This window comes from Sciurus vulgaris, assembly GCF_902686455.1.
Source record: "Sciurus vulgaris genome assembly, chromosome: 1".
NCBI classification, from domain to species: Eukaryota; Metazoa; Chordata; class Mammalia; order Rodentia; family Sciuridae; genus Sciurus; species Sciurus vulgaris.
In genome coordinates this window covers 59708871-59735078 of record NC_136461.1, presented here as the reverse complement: position 1 = coordinate 59735078, position 26208 = coordinate 59708871, and the positions used below count along the sequence as shown (strand labels likewise).

The 26208-nt window shown below is 35.7% G+C and overlaps 1 protein-coding gene across 1 annotated transcript in view; it reads left to right on the top strand.

The window, feature by feature from the left end:
• The window catches only part of NEGR1 (neuronal growth regulator 1), an 804297-nt gene that overhangs the window by 604135 nt on the left and 173954 nt on the right, over positions 1-26208 (top strand). The window contains exon 6 of the mRNA XM_079129310.1: positions 14092-14243. Within this exon, the coding sequence (XP_078985436.1) occupies positions 14092-14243 (152 nt within the window). The remainder of the gene's footprint in view (positions 1-14091; positions 14244-26208) is intronic.

Genomic DNA, 26208 nt, shown 5'->3' with positions numbered 1-26208 from the left:
CTAGGAAGTCTTGCAAAAGAGCCCACAGAGTAAACCCTTTTACTGTGGCACCGAGTATAGGTCATGGATCTGCAAAGTCTATCAAAAATAATTGGAAAGGTCAATGATAGAAACCAAGGGTATAGGAATTTCAGGTCAATTATGGATTTGCAAACTAAAATACTGCTTATGTAGACACTCGCAACTTCCCAATTTATTTAGTCAAGGACACAAAAAATGTAATCAGGGGCACACACGGCAGAGACAGACACAACACATTTCAGAGTTATCTTCTTGACCTTTGAGACCCTGTTGAGCAGCTAGATGCTGACAGAGACCCTGTCAGAATGGAGGAAGAGTTTTGCAAGCTCTGGAGAAGTTCTTTTCCTGAAGCTCTTTGAAAGTTGGAACTTACATGAATAGTTGAAAATAACTTACATCACTTTTTTTTACGTGTTAGAAAATGCTTATAAATATATGTCTATCTTAAATCAAGTTCTTCAAAGTCAAAATTTCATTTGGACAAATATACAGAAAACGGAGGCTGAGCCTGGACATCCCTATTCTTTTTTTGCACGCAATCTTCATTCTGTAAAGTCCAGTTTCTGTGTGCTGAAAATAATCAACTTGAAGCCCTTTTAAAAAAGAAACTCTATAAAATTGAGCCCACTTTAAAGAAAAGAAAGAAATACATACTTAAGGAGAAAAAAAAATGCTTTCCAGATCTTTAAAGTCTTTTTTCTCATTTATTCTGCACACCTCTGTGAGTTAAGATGAAAAATTTAGGACTCAAGAGACTTAAAATAACCAGTCCAAGAGCACTCACTTTAAGTTACCTTCAAAACACATTTTAGATTTGTCAATCTCTCAGCCCCATGTTCTTTCCCTTGTATCTTCTGTCATTGTTAGTTATCTATTACTAATTAACAAATTAAACCTATATATAATAGCTTTATAGTTCCTGTGGTCAGGAATCCAGGAGCAGTTTGACTTGATGGTTATGGTTTGGGGTTTCTCAGAAGGTTGCCATCAAGAAGTCACCTGTCGCTGGCCGTACAAAGGCCTAGTTTGGGCTGGAGGATCTGCTTCTCAGGTTGCACATCTGACATGACCAGCAAACTAGTGCTATTGATAGCTGTTGGCAGATGGCCTCAGGTAATTGCCATGTAGATATCTTCATAAGGCTACTTGAATGTCTTCCTAACATGGCAATGTGATTCCACCAGAATTAGTGATCTGGGAGATAGCAAAGGAGAAGCTGCTATATCCTTTATGACCTAGTTTCAGAGTCATGGTGTGTCATTTCTGTAATAACTTATAGCTGCACAGGACAACCCTATTTAATGTGGGAGGGGACAATACAGATACATGAATATGAAGAGATCAAAATTGTCAAATGCCATTTAATAAGATGGCTCCTACAGTATTTCTATTATAGATTATATAATTGTTTTTCATTTTAGAAATATCAGGCGTTTGATTTAGTTCATTGCACTTTTAGATAAGCATTCTGACAGTAACTAAAATTATATGCTTATTATTAAAATATTACTTTTTTTATAAGGTAGTCACTTTTTAACTCTTTAATCTCTTTCAGCATAGCAGGGACAATCCCAGTAGGCTTAATTTTATTCTCTATACATTTTAGAATTGGTAAAATCAGAATTTAGAGATCAATTATATGGAGTGCCAAAAATTTAACTTTTCTTTTGATAATGAAGAAGGTTGATAAGAAGAAATATACTTCCTATATACAATAAAAGGACAATTTAAGAACATTCAATGTAACTTTAAGCAAAAAAGTATTTAATGATATGAAATTAAACTAATCTATTGCTTCATAATAGTACATTCTCTTGGGATTAAGGTTAAAACCATACATTATAATGGACTGACATTTCAAAAGTTATTTCAGAAGTGTGAGTTATGTATCACTTTGTTAAGTCAGCATTACAATCTTGTCTTAGATCAGAATTTTGCTCTATGTTTATGTGGATGAATTCTCTCCTCTTCTTGATTTCCTGAAATTAAAACTTGATGCCTGGAAAGTTAAGCCTTTTGATTTCTTATGGCCAGTTTAACTGCTCCTGGTTTTTAGGTGATGGATATGATTTAATCATTCCACAATGTATAACTATATCAAAGCATCACAATGTAGTCCCCCCATGTAGACAGTAATTGCTTGTCAAATAAAATATAATATTAAGTAAATAAATAAATAAAATTTTTAAATATTATTTTATCCACTTTATCTGCTCTTAAGCAAAGGGCCGATTATAGCAATGTATTTTGGAAATCAATTTCAACATGGAAAGCAATTTCAACATTTTTTTCTTTTTAATCCATCATAATTCAAGATAGGGATGCAAAAGATTTAAGTGATATAAATATAAATTTCTCTTACCAATGAAAAACATATAAACAAATTATCAATATATCAGTCAAAAACTAACATGCATCTAAAAAAATGGAATCTTTGCATTGGATATTATGGCAAGTATAATCTATTGGCTTTTTAAGCAGAATGGTTCAAATTTAGTCCATGCATTTATAAATTATTCTTTCCAACACTTCTAGAGAAAATGTAATAATCATTACCATTTGGCCTTGATAAGAAGGATAACATATTTGTCTATAAAGCATGCATAAACAAATATATACAAAAATGTATCCGGAGACAGTTAATAGACTGGAAAACACTTACAATCAACCTTGTAGGGTACTCATGTACCTTATTCCACGTACACTTTACACAGAGGCCTGATTCCCAGGTGAATGTCAGGTTTTATGTCAGACGATGATTTTTCATTCTTGGATTTACAGAGGTAGGAACTTGAGATATCATAATTATGTTAGTGACCATTCCTCTACTCTAGGTATTTACTACTTTATTGTCTAGGCAGGCATAAATTTCATCTGTTGAAGGAAATTAGTAAGGAGAGTCTTCCCTACTTCTTAAATTTTTAGGGAAATAAGTAGAATGAGTTAAAATATTTCTTTGTGTCTTCAGTGATCCTCTTCCTTGTGTACTTTATACATAACAAAATTATGAACTCATCACATTTTTATAATGCACTACGATTTTCAAAACATTGTCATATGTGGTAGCTTTGCAAAATGTTTGCTTCGTATATTTCACTAAGAGTCAACTCTTCACATTTGGGGCACCTCATGAGAGAGGAAGAAAAATGCATGAAATAAACATGCAAAGTACTGTAAAGGGCACAACTTGGTGTTTTACTTAACACCTAAGCTGAAAAATGCATGTGAACGGGAGGTGCATACCTTGCTGCTCCTTCAATTGCTCCTCACTCTGATATACCTCTGATAGTGTGTGCATCTCTCCCATGTGAGAATATAACATTGAAGGTGGATGTTTAATAACATAGCTCTAAACCAACCTAGCAACATCATCTGCTGCTCAATCATGGAGAAGCAGTGGTCAGCAACACATTTTGGAGTATACCTATGAATAAGATTTAAAACTTAGGAAAAATTAAGATGAAACACATTCTGATTTTTAACTTATTTATATGCATTTCTGAGCTAGTATATTGTATACATTAAATGACCTCCAATAGATCAAATTTAAAAGATGAGATTAAAATTACAGTGTATCTCCATACTGCTTTCCAGAGTGGCTGCACTAATTTGCAACCCCATCAGCAATGGATGAGTGTACCTTTTCCCCCACATCCTTGCCAACACCTATTGTTGCTTGTGTTCTTGATAATCGCCATTCTAATTGGGGTGAGATGGAATCTTAGGGTAGTTTTGATTTGCATTTCTCTTATTACTAGAGATATTGAACATTTTTTCATATATCTGTTGATTACTTGTATATCTTGTTCTGTGAAGTGTCTGTTCATTTCCTTAGCCCATTTGTTGATTGGGTTATTTGTATTCTTGGTGTAGAGTTTTTTGAGTTCTTTATGTATTCTGGAAATCAGTGCTCTATCTGAAGTATGAGTGGCAAAGATTTTCTCCCACTCTGTAGGCTCTCTCTTCGCATTGCTAATAGTTTCCTTTGCTGAGAGAAAGCTTTTTAGTTTGAATCTATCCCAGTTGTTGATTTTTGCTTTTATTTCTTGGGCTATGAGAGTCCTGTTAAGGAAGTCTGATCCTAGGCCGACAAGTTGAAGATTAGGATCCACTTTTTCTTCTATAAGATGAAGGGTGTCTGGTCTGATTCCAAGGTCCTTGATCCATTTTGAGTTGATTTTTGTGCAGGGTGAGAGATAGGGGTTTAATTTCATTCTGTTGCATATGGATTTCCAGTTTTCCCAGCACCATTTGTTGAAGAGACTATCTTTTCTCCATTGCATATTTTTGGCCCCTTTGTCTCAGAAAGCTTGGAATGCAACCACCATTTGACCAAGCTATCTCACTCCTCGGCCTATACCCAGGGGAATTAAAATCAGCATACTTCAGAGATGCAGCCTCATCAATATTCATAGCTGCTCAATTCACAATAGCCAGATTGTGGAACCAACCTAGATGTTCTTCAATTGATGAATGGATAAAGAAATTGTGGTGTGTGTATATACATATATATATATATATATATATATATATGTATATATACACACACACACAATGGAGTATTGCTCAGCCATAAAGAATAATAAAATTATGGCATTTGCAGGCAAATGGATGAAATTGGAGAATATCATGCTAAGTGAGATAATCCAATCTCAAAAAACCAAAGGACAAATGATCGCGCTGATAAGCGGATGATGACACATAATGGGGGTGGGAGGGGGCAGGAATGGAGGAAGGAAGGACTGTATAGAGGGAAAAGAGGGGTGGGAGGGGTAGGGGGGAGGGAAAAAATAACAGAATGAATCAAACATTACCCTATGTAAATTTATGATTACACAAATGGTATGCCTTTACTCCATGTACAAACAGAGAAACATGTATCCCACTTGTTTACAATAAAAAAAAATTACAGTGTAAATGAGCTCATGTTATTTTCTCACACTGTAGCCCATCATTTTATACTCATTTTAGGATTTTTGCTCTCCATTTTGGAGACTGTTGTAAAGTATGGTAGATTAAAATAAGGCATTTAAGAATTTTTCAAAGGCAATTTTAACAGCATGTAACTTTTACCCTACTTGCTGACTGTGCAGTCTAACAACATACTTATACATCTCACCCATTCCTCACATAATTCTGAGCAGATTATACTCGAGGAATGAACTGTCCCATAGAAGTAAAATGACTTGTTGAGGGGAAGAATAGGATGGGAAGTAAAATCTAATTCCCTGATTCCCATGTCAGGATGTCTCCTGTATTTTACACTGCAAATTTGATTATGCAGAAGGGACAAGAAATACATTTTATCTGTCTCTCTCTTTTCATCTTTTCATATACAAGATCATTCTCACCAGAATTAGAAGTTACATGTTTTGATTTAGATGGGTGTATTTTTCCTGGGCTGGGTACTCTGGCAAGCACCATAGTTCCAACTTCTTGGGAAGCTGAGGCAAGAGAATGGGTTGAGCTCAGGAGTTTGAGGCCAGCCTCAGCAACATAGTAAGATCTGGTCTAAAAAGAAAAGTAAAGCAAAATTCCCTGCTAACTTTTCTTCATTCAACAAATATGCCTTGAGCACTTATCATCTGTGAGATAATTTGAGAAATTTGAAAAGCAAATAAGTTCCTGCATTGAAGGATTATGCATTTTTAGTGTTATCTTAGTTTTATGTAATGTTATGTAATGTAATGTTATGTTATTCTAATGATATTTCATTCCTTTTAACCATCAATGTCTTATCAGTACAAGTTTAATCATTCCCTTGGAGCCCAGGGAGGTGAAGGATAAATATGCAAAACAACTGAGAGCATTTCCTCAACTGGAAATTGGAGAGCACATGTCCATATGAGATACAAATGCATATTATTATATTTAAAATTTGGGCCAGTCAAGCAAAGAGGAAAGTAGACCAACTCCATATTGCATTCCCAGACTTAGAGTTTAGAATTCGTCATAAAAATCAGCAAAATGAAATAAACAGTTAGTTAGAAATTCCTTTTTTTTTTTTTTTTTTATTGTAAACAAATGGGATACATGTTGTTTCTCTGTTTGTACATGGCGTAAAGGCATACCATTTGTGTAATCATAAATTTACATACAGTAATGTTGTTTGATTCATTCTGTTATTTTTTTCCTTCCCCCCACCCCTCCCACCCCTCTTTACCCTCTATACAGTAGTTCCTTCCTCCATACTTGCCCCCCTCCCTAACCCTAACTCTAACCCTTCCCTCCCCCCCATTATGTGTCATCCTCCACTTATCAGCGATATCATTCGTCCTTTGGCTTTTTGAGATCGGCCTATCTCACTTAGCATGATATTCTCCAATTTCATCCATTTGCCTGCAAATGTCATAATTTTATCATTCTTTATGGCTGAGTAACATTCCATTGTATATATATACCACAGTTTCTTTATCCACTCATCAATTGAAGGGCATCTAGGTTGGTTCCACAGTCTGGCTATTGTGAATTGAGCAGCTATGAACATTGATGTGGCTGTATCTCTGTAGTATGCAGATTTTAAGTCTTTTGGGTATACACCAAGGAGTGGGATAGCTGGGTCAAATGGTGGTTCCATTCCAAGTTTTCTAAGGAATCTCCACACTGCTTTCCAGAGTGGCTGCACTAATTTGCAGCCCCACCAGCAGTGTATGAGTGTACCTTTCTCCCCACATCCCCGCCAACACCTGTTGTTGCTCGTATTCTTGATAATCGCCATTCTAATTGGGGTGAGATGGAATTCTTAGTGGAGTCTGTGAAAGTGCACAGGAAGAGTCCCTTTAGCTCAAATCAGAGGATTAAAGAATGCTTCAGGACAAAAGCAACTTTTGTGCTGGACACCAAATGGTGAACAGTACTTTCAAACATTACAAGTGGTTGAGAATAATCATGGGTAAGGGAAGAACATGATCAATTTCAAGTGAGCATTGTATAGAGATTTTTTTTTTATGCCTTTGGGTGCAAGATATGAATTCAGGTGTAATAGGAAGTAAGATTAGCAGGCACCTTAGAGAAAGACTTGAATAGTCTTAAATGTGGTAAGGCATTCAGACTGGATTCTGCGGCATTTGGAAGCTATTGAGGGGTTTCTCAAAGTAGTAAACAATACAGCTTATATCAGAATGTTTCTTGGGGCAATTGAGAGGAATGAATGGGAGACATAAAATAGGGCTCCAACTGGTGTACAGGCTGTGCAACTATAAAGCAAGAGAGAGAAATGGTAGTGTTTAACTATTTCAGTGACCAATCAGATGGGAAAAAGACAATTTGAGCATTTTATCCAAATAGCACAGTGAATGGTAAGGCCATGTGGGAGGCAGAAACAATAAAAATGGTTTGGGAGGGACCATGATGAGTTTGATGTAGGACAGACTGGAATCCAGGTGTTAATACTGCATACAGAGTCCAACAATAAACAACTAGAATTTGGTTGCTTTCTTAAAATTCAGTGATCGATCCAAATAAATATCTGATCATATCACTTTTATACATGAGGCCTGTCCATAGTTCCTCACTGTCCCTGGACAAAGTTCTAACTACACGGAAAGGCATGGAAGGCCTTCTCACACTCTGGCCCCTGTTGACCTCTCTGGCTATGAATCTAGTCATTCTACCCCTCAGAACTTGAACCCTGGCCACACTGATAGAGTTTTAGTTCCCATATTGCACCTGCTTGCTCTCAGTCCTCTTCACAGGTTGGCTGCTTATGAGCCCCTCCACACAAACCATCCCTGGCTTCCTTGAGCTGTCTGCCTTCACCAACTAGTCCTTTAATCTCTGTGTTGATGCCACCTTCTACAGGATCACCACACAGAACCTTGTCTACTTGGGGAGGGAGCTCCCCAAATGCACTCTCCTGTGTTCACCACTATCAAAGCACTTATTAAACTAGCCTCAGCTTCTTTTACCTGTCCCATCTCACCTACTAAACTGTTACCTGGGAGTGAGGATTCCCCTCGTTCACCAGCACATCCCCAACACCTAGCAGAGTATTTAGCATGAAAAACGCACAGTGTTGAAAATGTGAGTTATAGCCTTTTGATATTTACAAAGTAGAGCCATTCTATTTTAATTCAGTTTCCAGTGGAAAACAGAGTATTCGTACAGATAGATCCTGTCACTTTAGATTGTGGGACATTGTAAACCCAGCATATGTTTGTGGACAGGAGAGTGGTTTCTGTCGCTCAATTTTGTTTTCCTTTATTGTGAACATAGTCTTTACAAAATGGTTGTGTTGTTATACTATGGGATGAAATTTGACATTAAAACCATGGACATATTGATATGAGAAAAGCAGTTCAAGCAGAGGGGAGAAATTCAGTCTCAGGCCAGGTTGTCAGGGATACAGGAACTCACCGCAGTCAGGGGCAGCTTGTCACCTGCACTACAGCCTTTGTTTATTCGATGTAGGGTTAAAAGGGATTATCCTCTCTCTGCAAATCAAACTGTCACAAGTAAGCAGTCCAAAAGTCTCTTATCTAAAATTATGAATTTCATTAAAATTGATAAAGTAAACAAGACATACATTTTAAGTAGCTTAATAAAGTCTAGAATCATTAAAGTATCCTAATGTATTATAATAACATTAATTTATTCAAATGCACAACTAAAGATAGATACCCCTTGGGGCTAAGACAGCGATGCATGATATTCTTCAGTCTGTTCCTAGGAATAAATGATATATTGTTTTCAAGTCTTAAGTATCAAGCAACACAATAAACCAATAGGTTGCTATAGCAGCATGTTCACATAAATTTTCATTTCTCTCTGGTTTCTAGCAGTTCTTATCCCCCCACCCACCTTTTTACTCTTATTTTTCTGTTATCTACCCTGCACATCTGTGAAAAACCTAGATGAGGTTGATAATGTGCATGTAATTGATACTGAATTTGGCACATCTTGGAATCATGATGCCATGATCTTTTCAGTCACTCTCTAGATCTTTTCTTTAAAAATAATTTCCTGTATGCTCAATATTTAATATTTGGCTGCTGTTTGAGAGGAAATGTATCTGTTCTGTCTAAGAAACAGACCCTATCATCGAACAATAATATCGCCTATCATAATCTAGTGCCTCCTGCACTTGATATATATATGTGCATAGATATTACACATTATATATTTTTAAAACATTCTTACATCAACATTTTGCTATTGGGTTCATTTTTCCCATTTCACAAATGAAAAAATTAAGAATCAAAATATGTAATAGCACAATACGTGGAGTCAAGCATGCGGCACTCACTGTGTCCCTACCTATTAAGTACCCAACACTATTATACTATGTGCTTGGAATACAAGTAGCAAAACCATTCAGAAATCTTGCCATAAAGGAGTTTACTCTAGTAGGGAAGATGGTATTAATAAAAAATCACAGCAATATGTGAAAACTTACAACTGAAATGAGATTAGAAAGAAAAGTATTTAACATTATGCTGTGGTTTGGTCAAGTCAGGCAGAATGCAGCAACTCTACAGCATGACTAGAACTTGAACTTTAGAGACAATTTTTGAATATTGCATAAGGTTGTATTCTTTGCCATTCTCGACTACTTTCAGAGTATCCACATTGAGGTGAGATATTCTACCATGCAAATATTTAGTGAACCTGAGGAAGAAAAGCAAACAATAATTGATGCATAAGGCATGTGGAATGGGAGGGAATTGTGAGGAGAAAAGAAGGGAAAACCCATTTTATGCTTCTCATCTCAGGCTTCAAGTAGCCTGAGACTGACTCCCCTGTAGGCTGATGATATGGTCTAAGAGAAGCTGCATTACAAGACATAATTAAGCACCAAATTGTCATGAGCCCTCTGATCCAGAGAATTATCCAGATAGCTGGCAGAACTGAAGCTTTTTGCTTGTTTGACTTACTCCTTGGATGGAATCTGGCTTTCCTGATATAGGTGCTACACATACCAGTTGGCTATTGAGGTCCCCTGGTTTTCTTCTTTACCTCAAAGCAAGTTTCTTAAAGCACCAAAATTTCTGACTTCTATCTCCAAACTCAAATACTCAAAACTTCAAATATACAGGTTTGTACCATGTGATTTGAATACTTACTACTACTGTGAGAAAATATTATAGTAAGAAGAACTGAATTTCAACCTGCTATTTATCAGGTGGTAAAAGATAAATTAGCTTCATATCTCTAAACTTTGGTTTCCTCATCTTTAAAAAAGAACTAAATAGCACCTATATTCTAGGGTTGCTGTGAAGTTTAGTTGTTAATATACATTTGAAAATGCTTACATGTTTTCTGAATGTCAATTTCCCATAATCTTAACACTGAACATTTTTGTGTATAAAGCTCAAATTTTTTTTTTAGTGTTAGATTACTTCAGCCATAATGTATTGAAAACAGCTATCATTTTCCACATATATAAAGCATTCTTGCTCATGCTTAAAAGACTAGAAATATAGTTATAATGCAGAGCCTATACTGTTTATTATTATTTCTGACCTAGAAAGACAGGGAACAATAATCCCAAAATGTGGAGTGAAGCCTGATTTATATATAAAATGAATAAGGTGCAGAGGAGTTTCTCCATTTATTTTGCAATCTTAAGAATTGGTGTTCATGCCTGTGTGGTCAGGTTTTCTATGGCAATGTTGCTATAGGTTCTTCTGGTCAACCTCAATAACTATGGCCTGCAGGAGGTTAAGATTGTAAGCATTTCATGAGTCTGAAATATAGTATTTCTAGTTATTAGCATGCTTTCCATGTGCTACTTTTGATTGACACTAAAAAATATAGGGGGACTATTCTAATTCAGAACTGGTTAGTGGGTCGGGCTGTGTCACTTATGAGCTGGCAGCATCTGCTGGCAAAGCAAATAGCTTGCAGTTTACAGATTTATGAGGCATTGGCAAAAAGCAGAAGGAAGAAAAAGAGAGTAATGGTTCTTGATATGGAGCAAACTTCTGTTGGTGTCAGAAGGTACAGGACAGCAGGGTCTACAGTAAAAGAAGGATTGACAGCCATATTCCCTATGGCAAAAATTCAACAAAGAAAAGTGACCAGGTATTTCCAAGTAAGCACCATATACTGCTGGAGAAAGGGATGCCATATTTAACTCCTAGCTCCGCAGAATTTCTTTCTCTTTGAAAAAAAAAGAAAAAAGAAAAAAAAAGACTTTAGGACAGCATCTTTTATTCTATAAGTCAATTAATTAATGATTATTTTTATAGAAAGTATCATTACTGACAGACATCCTGGAATAAACTTGTTTCAAAAAGGAATGTCATCAATTAAAGAACCCTTTTATTATGTGCTTTTAATCAGATTAAGAATATGCATACTTCCAGGTGTGACTAAAATTTCTATAACCAGCAACTCAGGGTGGGTGTGTTTATACAGTACCTCTTTCCATGCCTGATTCCTCTGCTTGACTTTGACCCTCTCAAAGGCAGAGTTTATATGCTGCCTGTCAAGTCAATCAGCATAGAACTCATCTTTGTAACAATGGAATGGATATTTTCTGAATTGATTTGAATATTTTAAAAAGTCCCAACCCCAGATCCTTTCAAGAAAAATCACAGTACCTCCTCTGGAGATGTGCACCATTTCAGAAGTCACTTTTCCTCACAGTCAGCTTTGCAAAAGCTCTCTTGGCTCTCTACCAGTAGAAGTAGTGTCTTGAGTGGTGTCTTCTCTGAGAGGTAAGCTTTAGAATTCTCTGATAATCCCAGACAGATATTTCCCCAGAGGAAAGAAAATCCTCCAGGGAAGATGCATTAATTTTTGTTGGCCATAATCACCTGCATGGCTGATCTGAGTAGCAGGGGTTGGAGCACTAATGTGACCTCTGGTACACAGTCCTGCTGACCAGAGATCCAAAATGGGCCTGCACATACAGAGCGTGGATGCACCAGGTGACTCAGCAACATCTGAAGCTTTGCCTCCAGATATGTTAAACGGCAGAGAATCGAGAGTCAACTCATTCAAAATGACAACCTTAAGGAGCAAAAGCCAAGAGCACCATGGAGTGTCTGAAGTTGACATGGAATTTCTGGGCTAGACCTAGAGTCTAGCCACTGAAGATTCTAGTCGATTTCTTCTTAATTTTTTTCACACTGAAACAATCTTTTTTTTTCAGGGATGGAGCACAATAGGGGTCAGCTGTCCAGGGAGTTGCCAAGTCCCCTAGAATGTATCTGTAACAGAAATGTGGGCAAATTGACTTGAGTCATAATGCTTAAACTTGCAGGACAACAAAACTATGATTTTCATGCTTAACACATACTTAGTAGATAAAAACAAAATTACTAATTACTAGTAGATAAAAACATAATTTTGTTATTGCATGAAATTATACAATAAACACTGTGAAAATTTAAAGCAGATTTTAGTAAGTTTGAAATATGAGAAAGAGGAAAAAAGTTGCCATATTCATGATATCTGATGCCCTATTTTCTTTTATCAGAGTTGGGGATCATTAGATTTATTGCTTAAGCTGAACTTTGTTAATATTTATTCAACTCAAAGTTTTGTTTATCTGATTAAAATTTACATTTTGAATAAGTCAAATTCAACTGTTGTATGAAATACAAGTAATTCTCAGAGTAGTCAAATATGACTACTTATTTTAATCTGTGTTTAGCTACAGTATATTTTATCTAAATCCAGGTGCAAGTTACATAACATAATGAAAAGGAGTTCAGCTTACACTCTCAGGTGATGCCATTTATGAGTGAGTGTCTTCATTTAGTACTAAACTGAACACGTTGAATGAAAAGGGAAGACTAGCATGACATTTGCACTATTGCACTATGAATTCACATAGCCCATGTTGTCATCAATATGTCTCTTTCACAGTAAATCTGGGATTAGTCAGAGAGAAGTTAATATCACATTGGCAGAATAATTCATGTTTAGAGAGAAAACTTCTTAAAGAGGCCACTGGAGGGAAACTTAATAAATCCTGTGTTGGGAGAATATCACCTGGACCCCTTTGGCCTATGTGCTACTTACTCTGTGCCTGAGATAACACTATAAAGGACTATGTATGATTCAAATATCAGAGAAAGTATATCCACATACTCTTACCTTTACAGGAACTTAAAACAAATCACTTTATTTGTTTTGAAAAAAAAAAAAAAAAACAAAACTTGTGTGCATGGAAACTACTGGAGGAGACAATGTAAGAAAAGAATACAGAGAGGGAAGAGTCATTTAAGGAGCATTAGGGAAAAAGAGATGTCTTAAGGCAAGCCTTCACAGGAGGGATAGATCTGAGTAGCAGAGACAAAAGGGGTATAAGGGACAGGGAGAAGATTCAGGAAGAGGACAAAGTATGAGTGGCCACAACATGTGCTGACATGAAGCCATGCTGCTTGAGAATAAGGGTTTCTGTTACTAGGTCTGAAAAGAAATTGTTAGTAAATCAGGGTAGAATCAAGTTAAATGGAATCCCATATTGAGGTCCAGAGAGATTTAAGCGCTTTCTTGGGCACATTCTGAATGCATCGTAGAGATGTGACTCAGTTTTAAACACTATATACTGCTGTGTCTTCCTAGGTTTAATAGAAATTGTCTATCTGGGTGTTCCATGGCAATAGTAATGTTGTGTTGACTTTGGTCTTAGAACATCCTACCATAGTTGTAAGGTTAAGTTTCACGGAAGTTATTCAATTATGTTACCTAAACCGGCCTAGACATATATGCTAACCTGCTTGCCTAGAAACCGTCAGTTTCTGCCTTAAGTGGAATCTTCATATCTTCATATCTACTTCCTTTTTCTCTGTCTTGACTTTAATAGATGAGTTACTATTGGTAGGCTGTGTTTAATTTCCTATAATACAAAACAGTGCATAAATGGGTCCTGTGGATACCCAAGTTCTGTTTGTTTTGTAGCACAAATTATCCCATAGGAACAGTTTGCAGCTGTTTATGCATTCTCTCCTCCCTCAAGTCTACCAATGCAAGGAAAATTTAATTGCACCGTTATCATCTGTATGCTAACATCAGTGTTATCAAACTGCTTATGGGTTGGCAAGCCTACCCATCTAAGGTAAACATAAAACTCATGTTCATGATACATATTTACCTGAACTTTGTTTTGTCTTCTAGGCTCTTCAATGGCCAACAAGGAATTATTATTCAAAATTTTAGCACAAGATCCATTCTCACTGTTACCAACGTGACACAGGAGCACTTCGGCAACTATACTTGTGTGGCTGCCAACAAGCTCGGCACAACCAATGCGAGCCTGCCTCTTAACCGTAAGTAACAGTACTGCAGAAGTACTCCTGGAGCCTTCCAGCTCCTATACATCAGCATAGATGAAACCTGAGAGTGGAAAGTGCATTTTAGAACTCATTCTGATGTGACACATCCCTTACACAGAGAAAACCTTGCTCCCAAATAATAGGGCTCTGTGAGAATTTTGTGATTCCTACAAAAGTCTACATGTGCATAGTAAAATGTCTTAGCCCTAAGGGAAAAATACATAAATAATAGGGCTAACAGAAATGTCACTTCTGACTGAGGACAGTTGCTGTAATGGGGTTTTGTTTATATTTGGGGGGTTTTAAAAATGTGTTTTATTATCTTCAAGCATACGCTAATTATGGCTTGCTTTACTCTTAGTTAGTTTTCTTTAGACATTCACCTTAGAACAGCCAGAATTTCACAAGCCATAAGTAAGATGAAAGAGTAAGTAAATAATCATGGACAAAATATTTTATCCATACAGGTAACATCTTTACTCAAATCTGTATTTTGGAATACAACTTAAGAGCTCAGTAAAATAAATATTTCATTGATAGTGTGTATTAGTACTAAAGACTAGAAATGAATAAGAGAGCAAACACAAGGGATCCATAAAGGAAGAGAACCCTATACTGTTTTCCTCGGCAATTAATCTTAGTGCATTTTAGAAACCAAGTAAACAACAAATACTTGCAACCATAAAATATTTCTAATTTTCAAATTGAGTGTTTCTCAAAATGCTCAAAGAAAACTAAAGTACACTGTTCAATCCCATAGTTATCTGAATTACCCTTTTATTTATATTTAATACTTTACCTGACATGTGTATTCATATCAACATCCTGTGAGATAGTAAGCTATCCCTGAAAAATACACATACTGTGTAGTTCATCATGGAAATGATCTTTTCCATTTTGTAGAAACAGGGATGGAATATAAGATGTTCTTACTATGGAAAATATATTATTATAAGTTTCATGATTCATGAACTTGGAATTGCCATGATTTAAAACCTTTGATGTCAAATAAAATGTATCAGTTTTTATCACATTTTTATTATTTTAGCTTAATTTTTCTTAATATTAAATTTTGAAAAAAAGACATTATTTGCCATGCAATAATTGTAGTATAATATATTTGCTCAAGTGTCTTCCTTGAAGATGATTTATTTATAATTATGAATAAGGTAAACCATGGAAAATGTTATAAAACAATGTGAATTCCAATTTAATATAAACATTGATATTTCTTTGGTACATTATTAAAATTTTACATGGCTTAAATATTCAAAAGCCTAAAAGAATAAATGAATTTAAAAGGCAAAGTAAAGAAAAAACTTAAGGCTTTAAAACATATTAACTTTTTGCTATTTAAATTTCTAAATCACATCCTGATTTTTCAAAACTGGAGTAATAACGAATGTGACAAATTAAGAACAAATGTCACCGATTTAAATATCTGCTTTATTCTGACAACATTAACATTATCATCTGGAAATAATGTGCTGCTGGAAGACTTCTAAATGCAGAATATTCAGGGTGAACTCTCATAATCTCTACCACTGCCTTTCTGTCCGTTGAGATGCAGTAAATGCCAGTAAACTTTTTAATTTTGTTAATAAAGTCAAAACATGCAAATCTTATGTGCAATTGCAAACATAGTCCTGGTAGTTTGATAAAATGCCTATATATGCAGAACTCTTTTATGCCAACTCTGAAGTACCCACTGCACTAAGCATTTCTATTGTGCTATAAAATTATTGTATTTATTTTTGTGGTGCTGGGATCAATCCCAGGGTCTCACATATACTATGCAGGTAGATTACTACCCCCAGTACTATTTTTGTATAGTTTTAAGCTTTCTGCCAAACCATGAGTTCTTTGAGAAGGATCAATGTCTGATAAACAATTTTATCTGCCCTACCAACAAGCACAGTGCCTGCTATTTAACAGGTAATTAGTAAAGGCTTAGTGAATAAATGAATTAAACACTAAATAGCTGAATTAATGGATTAATGAGTAAATGAATGCGTGAACTATGTTTCAGCTGCAGAATGTGTACTTGCAACCTCCAGAGATACAAGGCAATATCTCTGTAATTACAAATAACACTTGTTAGCTTACTCTGGGCAGACTCTGTTCTAATTTCTTTATGTGGATTTGTTTAATTCTCACATAATTTAAAGTTAGATCCCACAATTCCCCTCTTACAGATAAGGAAACTTACAGAGAGAATATAAATATGGCCAAAGTCAAGTGGTTGGTAAGTGACAAACTTGAATTCTGAAAGTCTGGCTGCAGAGCCCAGGGTTTTAACTAATACACTTTACTCCCTATCTCTCTGAACTTAAAACCATCAAGAAAGTCAGAGATCATTTGTATCATTCGCAATATGCTCTTCAAAAGGTAAATCTCTATGTATAACATAATTGTTTATGTTTATCGCTTTTCTTTAATAATTAGTGTTATTATTTAATATATGAAAACTTATTCTTAAAATAAATGTCCATATCCCGCTCCATAAGAATTTCTGTCAAGTCTCTGAAGGGAAAGGTACTGAACCTTCAGAGAAATGATCCAAGACTAGAAATCCGTCCTAAATAGATCCAGCATTGACCTGTGACCTTCTAAAAAACCTCTTTCAGTTGTTTCAGGTCAGCACTTTCTATAGGTTATGGAGGTATGTAATGCTAACTTGCCCATATCTTTGCTCAGGAGAAAGGAGGTAGACACCAAGGGGCCTGCCATTTGTATAGATGGTGATATTTGGCACATGTTTTAGAACACAAAAATTTTCATATTTTTGTGACTTCTATCCTTGAATAGTTAATAAGTCAAAGTCATTGTGACTGGAAATGTGGACTACCTGCTACAATGCTGATCAGTAGCATGCCCTCAAATTCAACAAAGCCTTAACCACTAGGAATCAGCTCTTCATTCATAGTATTTAGGACAAACCCCGAGTCTATTACGTGATTAAATATGGTACCTACTGTGCAGCAACTCAAGCAGGAGATTCCATGAGTAAAGGCAGAACCAACACAGCAATTCTGTTTTTGAGGTCCAGATAACTCATTAACTTGCAATATGTATTTATCAAATGTTTATATTGATTACCTACAATGTGCACATAATCTACTTCTGGCATGTAATAACTCACATTTTCTAAATCACCAAAACAATAAATGGCAAGCTGCAGTTCATAACTAAGATGATCACAAAAGAAGCAGATCACTTTAGAGTATGTGGATGGGGTATGCATGCTGTTCACATAATGGGAGTCAGGCAGGTCTTAGTTGATCACATGCATCACACATCAGTTGTGTGTGACTTTGTGTAAGTTACCTAAATTCTGAATCTTCAGTTAACTTATTTCAAAAATGAGGGCAATAATAACACTCCCCCTTCACAAGATAGCAACTAACTGGAATGTTTCATTTGATGCACTTAGCATTCAGCATGGGACAAAGAAAGGCATTCAATAATTGTAAGCAAATTTTGAAGTGTTGTATCAAATCTAGCTTCTCATTTAATTCCATCCTTTTCTTAGTGCATTAACCAGATTTTGGGGCAGTAATTCATGATTAAATATGATACCTACTGTGCAGCAACTCAAACAGGAGATTCCATGAGTAAAGGCAGAACCAACACAGCAATTCTGTTTTTGAGGTCCAGATAACTCATTAACTTGCAATATGTATTTATCAAATGTTTATATTGATTACCTACAATGTGCACAGCACAGTGCAAGAGATTGGCCTGGAACTCCAATCTCAAGGAGTTCTCAGACAACTGAGAGGAATGAGGTCAGAAAACGGGCAACTCTAATGCAATATAAATAATGGTACTATTCTGGGGCAGAGAAGAGGCTCCTAATCCAGTCTCAAGGACCATGAATGGACTCTCTTCTAGAGTATCTAATATAGCTATTTGAATTATAACAAATCTACTACTCAAAACACCATCTTAGCCAACATTGTCTCATTTTTTTCAGCTTTATATGGTTCCACCCATATAATAAAATCCCACTATGCTCCCACTATTACTAGAATAATAAAAATCCCACTATGCTCATGACAGAAGAAAATTAAGTAGAAACAGCTGTATTTGGGTATTTTCTTTTGAAATCCAGAGAGTAGAAGTTGTCTCATTTTTCAACTTTCAATGACTCAAGGAAAGCTATAGAGGAGATGCTGTGTAAGCTAAGGAAATGATTGGGTTGATCCTGGGTATGAGGATGATGTGAAAAAGGGAGGAGATGACTAACATGGACAGTTCATGTAAAGACATTTGAAAATGCAATGGTATTTTCTATGGTTAGAGAACAAGGAGAAGGAGAATACTGAGAATACAAATTGGCATGGATTAGGACAAGAAGGGTTGGACTTTATTCTGGATTTGGAGAGTCACTGAAAGGTGTGAATGATATGAATAGATTTGGTTTCTGAAAGACTTTCTTAAGCCATCTGCATGACAAACCCAGATACTCAACTTTGAATAATAAAAACAAAAGAAAATGAGTGCACAGAGAGAAGAGTAGAAGTGAGAGGTTTGAGAGAAAATTAGATATGAATTGATGAACAAATCTGCAAGAACAGAAAGGAGTTGCAGGAAGCTAGATAATTCCTAACTTTTAGTTGGGGTGACATTAATCCAAACAAGAACATTAGAGAAAGATTCAGACTTTTAGCTTTGGAGATGAGGCAGAAATTAAAAGAAAAGAATAAGTTCAATTTTAGACAAATCCAGTTTAGGGCAATGTCCAGTAGGTAGCTAGATATAAAGTTCAGAATAGAGATGTAGATTTAGAAAGGAGGTGATAATTTGAGCCATGAGAGTAAATCATATTTCTCATAAAAACATGGACATGAAAAGATGACGAAGGACAGAAATCCAAATAAAGTCAGCATGGAAGAGAGGATAAAGGAGGAGGAGCATCCTACAGAAGGATGCAGATTCAGTGTGAATGGATATGCCAGAGGAGATTCAGTGCTTTGGAAGTCATGGGTGGAAACTATTTCAGGAAGCATGGAGGGGCAGCAGTGTCCTCTGCTGCATCAGACCAGAAAAAGTCTGAAAGTCATCCACTGCCTGACAATTAGGCAGTTATTAGTGATCTGTGCCAGAGGATCTCTGTGGAAAACTGGGAGTAGAAGATAGGTTTCTATGTATTAAAGCTGAATACCAGGATGAAGAAGAAAAGATCTGGGCAGTAAACCACTCTAGGAAGAAGACCAGACCAATGCTCTGCTTAGATGTCCTGAAGCTGGTCTTCTCAGGCTTCTTTGCTGATTAACAGGACCAGTGTCTGTGTATAAATCAACAATCTGGCCTGCAGAGGCACAGCATGTGGGTTTTAGTTAACTAAACTTGCCCTGCTTCCTGGTTTTCTACAAACCTTCCTCTTCTACAGCTTGTTTGCCTCTTCTGAAGAAATAAGCAAGGCCTGTGATTTAACACAAAGTCATCTTAAAATCTTTTCTCTTTAGGTTTTACGTTGTAATTGTAAAAGGGATGGTAATTTTAGGTAGAAATTACACTAATTTCATCAATGGGACTATTTTAAATCACTTCAACTACAGTATACTTTGTCAACTAAGGTAGAAGCAAAAAAGGTGGAAAATACAAAAAAGCACACGGTGGAGATCTCTCATCATCTAGATCAACTCTAAAAAATTCTAAAGTATTTCTGCATTTTTAAAAAATGAAAAATTAGAAGTGAAAAGAGAAAGACAGACTGTTCTGCAGATCAGTGTAGATCAGCCCTTATGGCAAAAAGAAAAAAAAAAATGCCTTAACAAAATTTATAATGAATGACAACTATAGAAAATTCCTTATTAAGTAAAAAGTTTGGGACTCAGAGTTATTTATTTCATTGTTGTTTTTCACAAAAATGTGAAAGTGTGTGTGTTTTGCTTCTTGAATATGAGCACAGAATACATGAGTCTTCAATGTCTGTTTTTTTAAGAATATGAACTGAATGGTCCCATCCTGCCATCTATGGGTTCAATTCATCAAATATACACCATCATTTAAGAAAGAATTCATTCCTCAAAAACATAGTCATTTCTGTAAGTAAAACACATTGGGTCTACATCCTTTCTTGCTTTTCACAAAAGAACAATAATGTCAGAACACTTATCCTTTATTTAACTCATCATCGTAAGGGAAAGAGGGAAGAAGAATTAATTAAGAAGGAAGAGAGTTACATAAGCAATAAGCTTAAAATTCATACACAACTTTGGCTTAATACAACCTGAGACTTGATATATGAAAATATCTGAAGCAAATCCAGACAATATTAATTAAAAATCTGCTTATAGCACCCAAATAGATAATAATAGTATTGTTACAAGTGTGCATACCCAAATCCCCTTTAAAGTGTCCCCAAAAGTATGTTTTCAAATCCTTTGCTGAATTATAGGTCCTAAGGATGCTATGGGAGCTTTCTGCCTTTAAGCATATGTGAATTTATCCAAAGTAACAAAGCATTCATCACAGAATAATACTCATAAAACATTACACATAAAACCTTCAAAGAACTCACCCAAACCTTGTCTTTTACCTGCCTTAGCTTATATATGGATAAAATAATGAAGTTTCAATTTCAAATATTTTATAGAGTCAGTACTATTTAATTCTCTAGAAAAATCTCCTCTCATATTAGAGAATATTTCTTCTCTGCCTATTTAATTTGATGGACACCTCCTCTTTCGAAATAAAAAGTAAGTCTATACCTGGTGTCTAAAAGGGAAATGGAAGAAGCAATCAGAGAATGTAAGAATTGGGTAATGTGACAACTTTTGCCTGTTCAGATTCAACTGATGCAAGTAAAGAATACTTGTTGACTGAATTGTTGAATCTGGCATCAACTGTGCCTCTTCTAAGTGATATTTCAGCACTCTGCTTGCTTCAAATATTCCCAGATGTTGGAAAGGTACTGTATAGGCTCTCTTACTTTTGCTTATGAACCCTGATTCCACGTGAAAGGTGATAGCACACATTTAAATGATTCATATTTCAGATCAAAACTGATCTCCCCTCCTACAACTTAAAAGGGTTTCATTCTGGTCAAAAGAGGCAGTGATAAATTTAGCCTTGGCGATTATTGAAGACAGAGTATAGGGAGAGTCAACTTTCTTTACTCTCATGGGTTTGAGTTGTTAGTAGAAGGATTCCCTGGACGTTCTCATAATAAATGCTCCACAGAAATTTTTTGCAGTTGTAGGCAGATTTTGATATATCTCTGCAGGTCTATCAATGGCACACCATCAAACAGAACACACACAAAGACATAATTGTTATGCAAATAATGGGTGTACACAAATTTGCTGGATTGGAGTTTAAGTGAAGGAAGAGGATTTTCCCTCTTCCCTGAATTCTGTGTGTATTTCAGGAGGATAGGTGCGAAATGGTTGTTCTGTGCCATACTAGAAAGATGATTCCTCACAGGTTGAAGAAGTCACAATGAGGGTCTCCAGGCCACCAAATAACCATGAGTGAAAACCCAAAACAGATGTCAACAAACAGAGCTTTACAGCTACATGGTGATTCAGATATCACTAGTTGATTTTATTATAGCTTTTAAGGAAGAAATGTAATCCTCTCTTCTCTGGAACGCAAACCCCTATTGTCCATTCATGTGTCACTTAACAATAGGGATGTGTCTTAAGAAAAGTATAATTAGGTTATTCCATCATTATAGCAACAACGTAGAATATACTTACCCAAACTGAAATGGTGTAGCTACTACACACACACACACACACACATACACACACACACACACACACACACACAACATTTCTTATTGCTTTGAGGTCATGATGAACAAGACAATGAGATTAAATCAAGTGCAAGAGAAAATGAATGATGTGATGAAGGGACATCGTAACCTGAGATATATGAGATGCTTCCAGAATAATACCACACACTATTTTGCAGTCACTAGTTTTTTTTTTTTTTTTAAGTAGAAGGAGTACTTTCTAAAGGAATGATAAAAAGTATAATAGAGCACATATGCCAGTAGCACAGTCATTTATGATCATTATTGGGTATTATGTAATGTATATAATTGCATATGCTACACTTTCATACTATTGGTGCAGCAGTCTTATTTATAGCATCATCACCACAGCTATATGAGTGATGCACTGTGTATGGCCTTATGATAGCTACCATGTCACTAAGCTGTAGGAATTTTTCAGCTCCATTGTAATCTTATGGGACCAGCATCTTCTACGCAGTTCATCAGTGATTGGAAGAGTATCTTGCTGTGCATGACTTTAAAAAAACAAAGACAAAATTGCATATAGATTATTTTTCTTGGAGGTGACCCTGTAAATCCTTTTTCCTCCCTATTACACTGCACAGTAACATTGAATCCCATCAGTATGTCATCAAGTTTTAGAGAACTAGATTGGAAAACTTCTGGGCTAAAGCAGTTATTTCACTTTATAGGTGAGCAAACTGAAACCCAAAAGGGGTGAGTCAAAGCCCAACATCAAATCTAGATCTAGAACAGTTTTCCTCCCTTTGCTCCAACACTTCCTACTAGGAGCACCAGAAACTTTGAGTTAAGCAAAGCCTACCTGAAACAATAATCCCACTTGAGGGATTTTGGATAGTTCTCTCAATCTTAATCTTTGAGCCTTAGACACCTCACTTATAAAATAGAGAGGCAAACTTTGTTGTTAGGAGTTACTATGAAGATAAAACGAAACAGGACATACTAAATGGCTAATATGGGGCCTACCACAAAATTAGTCCCATTAAATGTTAGTTTTATTTCATTCTGATATTATATATGATCCAAATGTTGACGAATAACCACAAGTAGGCTCAGTTCTATATAACCCGAATAACTTTATAACCTGATTTCACCGTATATCCAAATTAACAGCATTTGTTCTTTGATTCACTTATCTACCTCTGTATATGGTTATGAAACTGTCCTTTTTATTAGAATTATTAATTAAATCAGCCATGCACATAAGCATTCATTTGTAATGAGTGAGAAAAAAATGGGCAAGTTGATAGAGAAGGTTGTAAAAGATTAATTACTCCGCTGTTGTGTTTCTCTCAGGTTAAGAGGCAATTTGACAGCTGCAGCTTCAAGCTTCTGGTGCTGCATGTACGTCCCCATAGCTGAAGGGTCAATAAATACCAAAATGAGAAGGGAACTTTGGTATTTGCTATTGTTGTTGATCAGCCTTGGAATGCAGCAAGCTTACGGGAATTAGGTACCAAAAAGATAAGTAAAGATCAAATTTAGCCATAAAATTTCACCAAGAGTCTTAGCCTAGGAATCTGGCCTTAAATTGAAGATGCCTTCAGCACTTTACTCTCTGGCCTGAGTTTACTTATTTATCAAATGAGAAGTCTAGAATAACTAAACTCCAAGTTCTCTTTCAGCTGTACTGCTTTAAGATCCTAAAAAATCTATATATGTTAAGAAAAAAATAGTAGTGAATATTTATGTACATATATGAATGCATATATTTTTAAAAAGTTATACTTACTCAAAAAACTAAAATTGCTGCCAATATGTTCCCTTCTGTACATTTTTGTCATTGATCTCAATATTATTTTTATTGACAGAAAAATATATATTTTAATATATTTGACTTTGCAGTGAGTTTCCATAAAGTTTAGTTCAAAAACACTGCTTGCCTAATCATTTTGTCATCTTTACAAAGGATTTTACTCTCCAGGGAAATTTCCTTTATGTTCTCAGTTTCAATTCTATTGGTCAGCAACCTATGAAAAGACACTAGAATTGACCTTCTTGCTTGCTGTTTTATTTCACACAGCTCTAACCTATAACAAATTAGATCAAATATGACCTTGTCTGTATGGTGTTGTGGTGATGAGGGCTTTATAAAAATGAAAGCATGCCAACATTCTCAGTCTACAGAAAATGTATTAGCAGATACTTCCTTAAACAGTACCATTCCCAGTCTTATCTCTGGGAGAGCCTGTAAGATGTCCTCTTAGAGATTCCCTTCCCATTGTTTCTGAGAAGTCTCTTTACACATCTTTACCCAACATGCATTCTTTTCCTTGTAGCAATGAGGATATCTGAAGAATGCTCTAGTAACTTGAGCACATCAAAAGGTGATAAAGTTTGAGCTACCCACTGCCCTTTTGGTACTTAGATTTCTTTCTCTGAAATATGGAAATGTGGCCCTTAATAAAAGACCCAGGGGTGTGCTGGGGAAAATCATCATTATAAAATACTGGGTATCATTATTAAACTTTCCATTTTTCCTAAGTTACTATGAAGCATAATTAATATAGTGTCCCACCAAAAGAAAAAGGAAAGTGAAATTGGCACTTTCTTTTTCTACTCCCTCCCTCTTTTTTTTTTTTTTTTTCTTTTTTGCCATTTTGATGTTCCAGATAAAGGCAAAAGAGGAGGAATTAACTGTGAAAGCAATGATATTTCAGTGGGCCACACTTTCTCTAAAGCACTGTAAATTCAGTTTTAGTATCCATAAAACTGCTGGGGAAGGGACTAAAAATGGTATGTCCTCATTGAATGTGTCTATTCAGCATGGGACGGATTTCCTTATAAATGTAATTCAATTGGGATCCCTCTATAGAGACACAAATTAGCTATCTGCCCCGTATATACTTAAATAAGATTAGAATAAATCAAGCAAGACTTGCTGTGTGGAAATGTTATTTCACCTATGCTGTAGCCAGACATTTATAGGAAGTTGGATTTTTCCCAATTTTACCCTTTATTTTATTTTTTTTTTTTCAGTTCGCTTTGCCTTTCAGCAGTTATAAGGCAAAGAAGCAATTTGAGTTGCCTAGCTCTAAAATGTGATTTTTAGATAGCTTCATACTCTTCAGTTCCTTCTTTGATTTTTTTTTTTAAAATCAATCCAATTAGTGCACATGTGGAGCTGCCTAATTAGTGAGGCAGATCATAATTCTTGTCAAAGAACCATTCGGGTCACTACTGAGTCCACTTAGAGGGAATCACAAGTTATCTAAAATACTTCATAAGACAAGATGGAAGAGCTTATTTTCCTAAAATTGGCAGAATACTAGTATATGCTCTAAGAAATATTGGCTGTTACTATAGGGAAATTAGTATTTTCTAAAAAAAAAATCATCACTCCTTGGGAGGGTTATGGTTTGGAATGTAATGGTATGCTTACAAAAATGTAGAAAAGCTCTATTTTCAAACTGAGTAATATTAATTGAGTAAACACATTTTTAGAAAGACTTGCATAAGCAGTAGATTAACAACAACTCCACAGGCTTGAAGGTAAGTTGGAAGGGTTTATTTTTCTCAAGCTAGCATCTTGCCTGTTGGAGATCATATTTGACATCGTTTCTTACACCCATTTTGCTTCACATTTGCAGAAACACCTGTATTTCCCCAACATTTCTCTTGCCAACCACACCTGAGAGAATGGGCCTCATATGCTGCAATAATTTTAAACTGCCACAAAGCACCATCATGCTTATTTCCCATCTATTATTTATTTTCCTTGTTACTTAATTTCTTAATTTCTTTTCCTCTTATTCTTGTTATCATTATAAAATTTTAAAAGGTTAGATACATTCCTGATTCATATATTATTAGTGATTGCCTCTCATTCATAATTTTTTCATTGTTTTTGCTTTCTATATCATTCCCTCTTTTTTGTCTTTCTCTCATGTCTGCCCAACTCCAGGACTTAATCATCACCAAAAGAGATAGATTCTTCTCTAACCAGGAGTGTAGATTTGTGACAGAACCCAACCACCTCTAAATAGGCAATCTTAAAATTGCTTTTGAAAGCTTCATCACTGAAAATGTAATCAAACTTAGCTTACCCAAAATTGATTTAAGTTGCAGCCTAAGGGCCAACCTTTGACCAGGGCAGCATTCACACTAGCCATTGATTCTGCCTGCAATTGAATTACTCAGGCAATTCTGTGCATTTTCAGCTTTAGCCCTGGAGTGCAAACAGCCAAT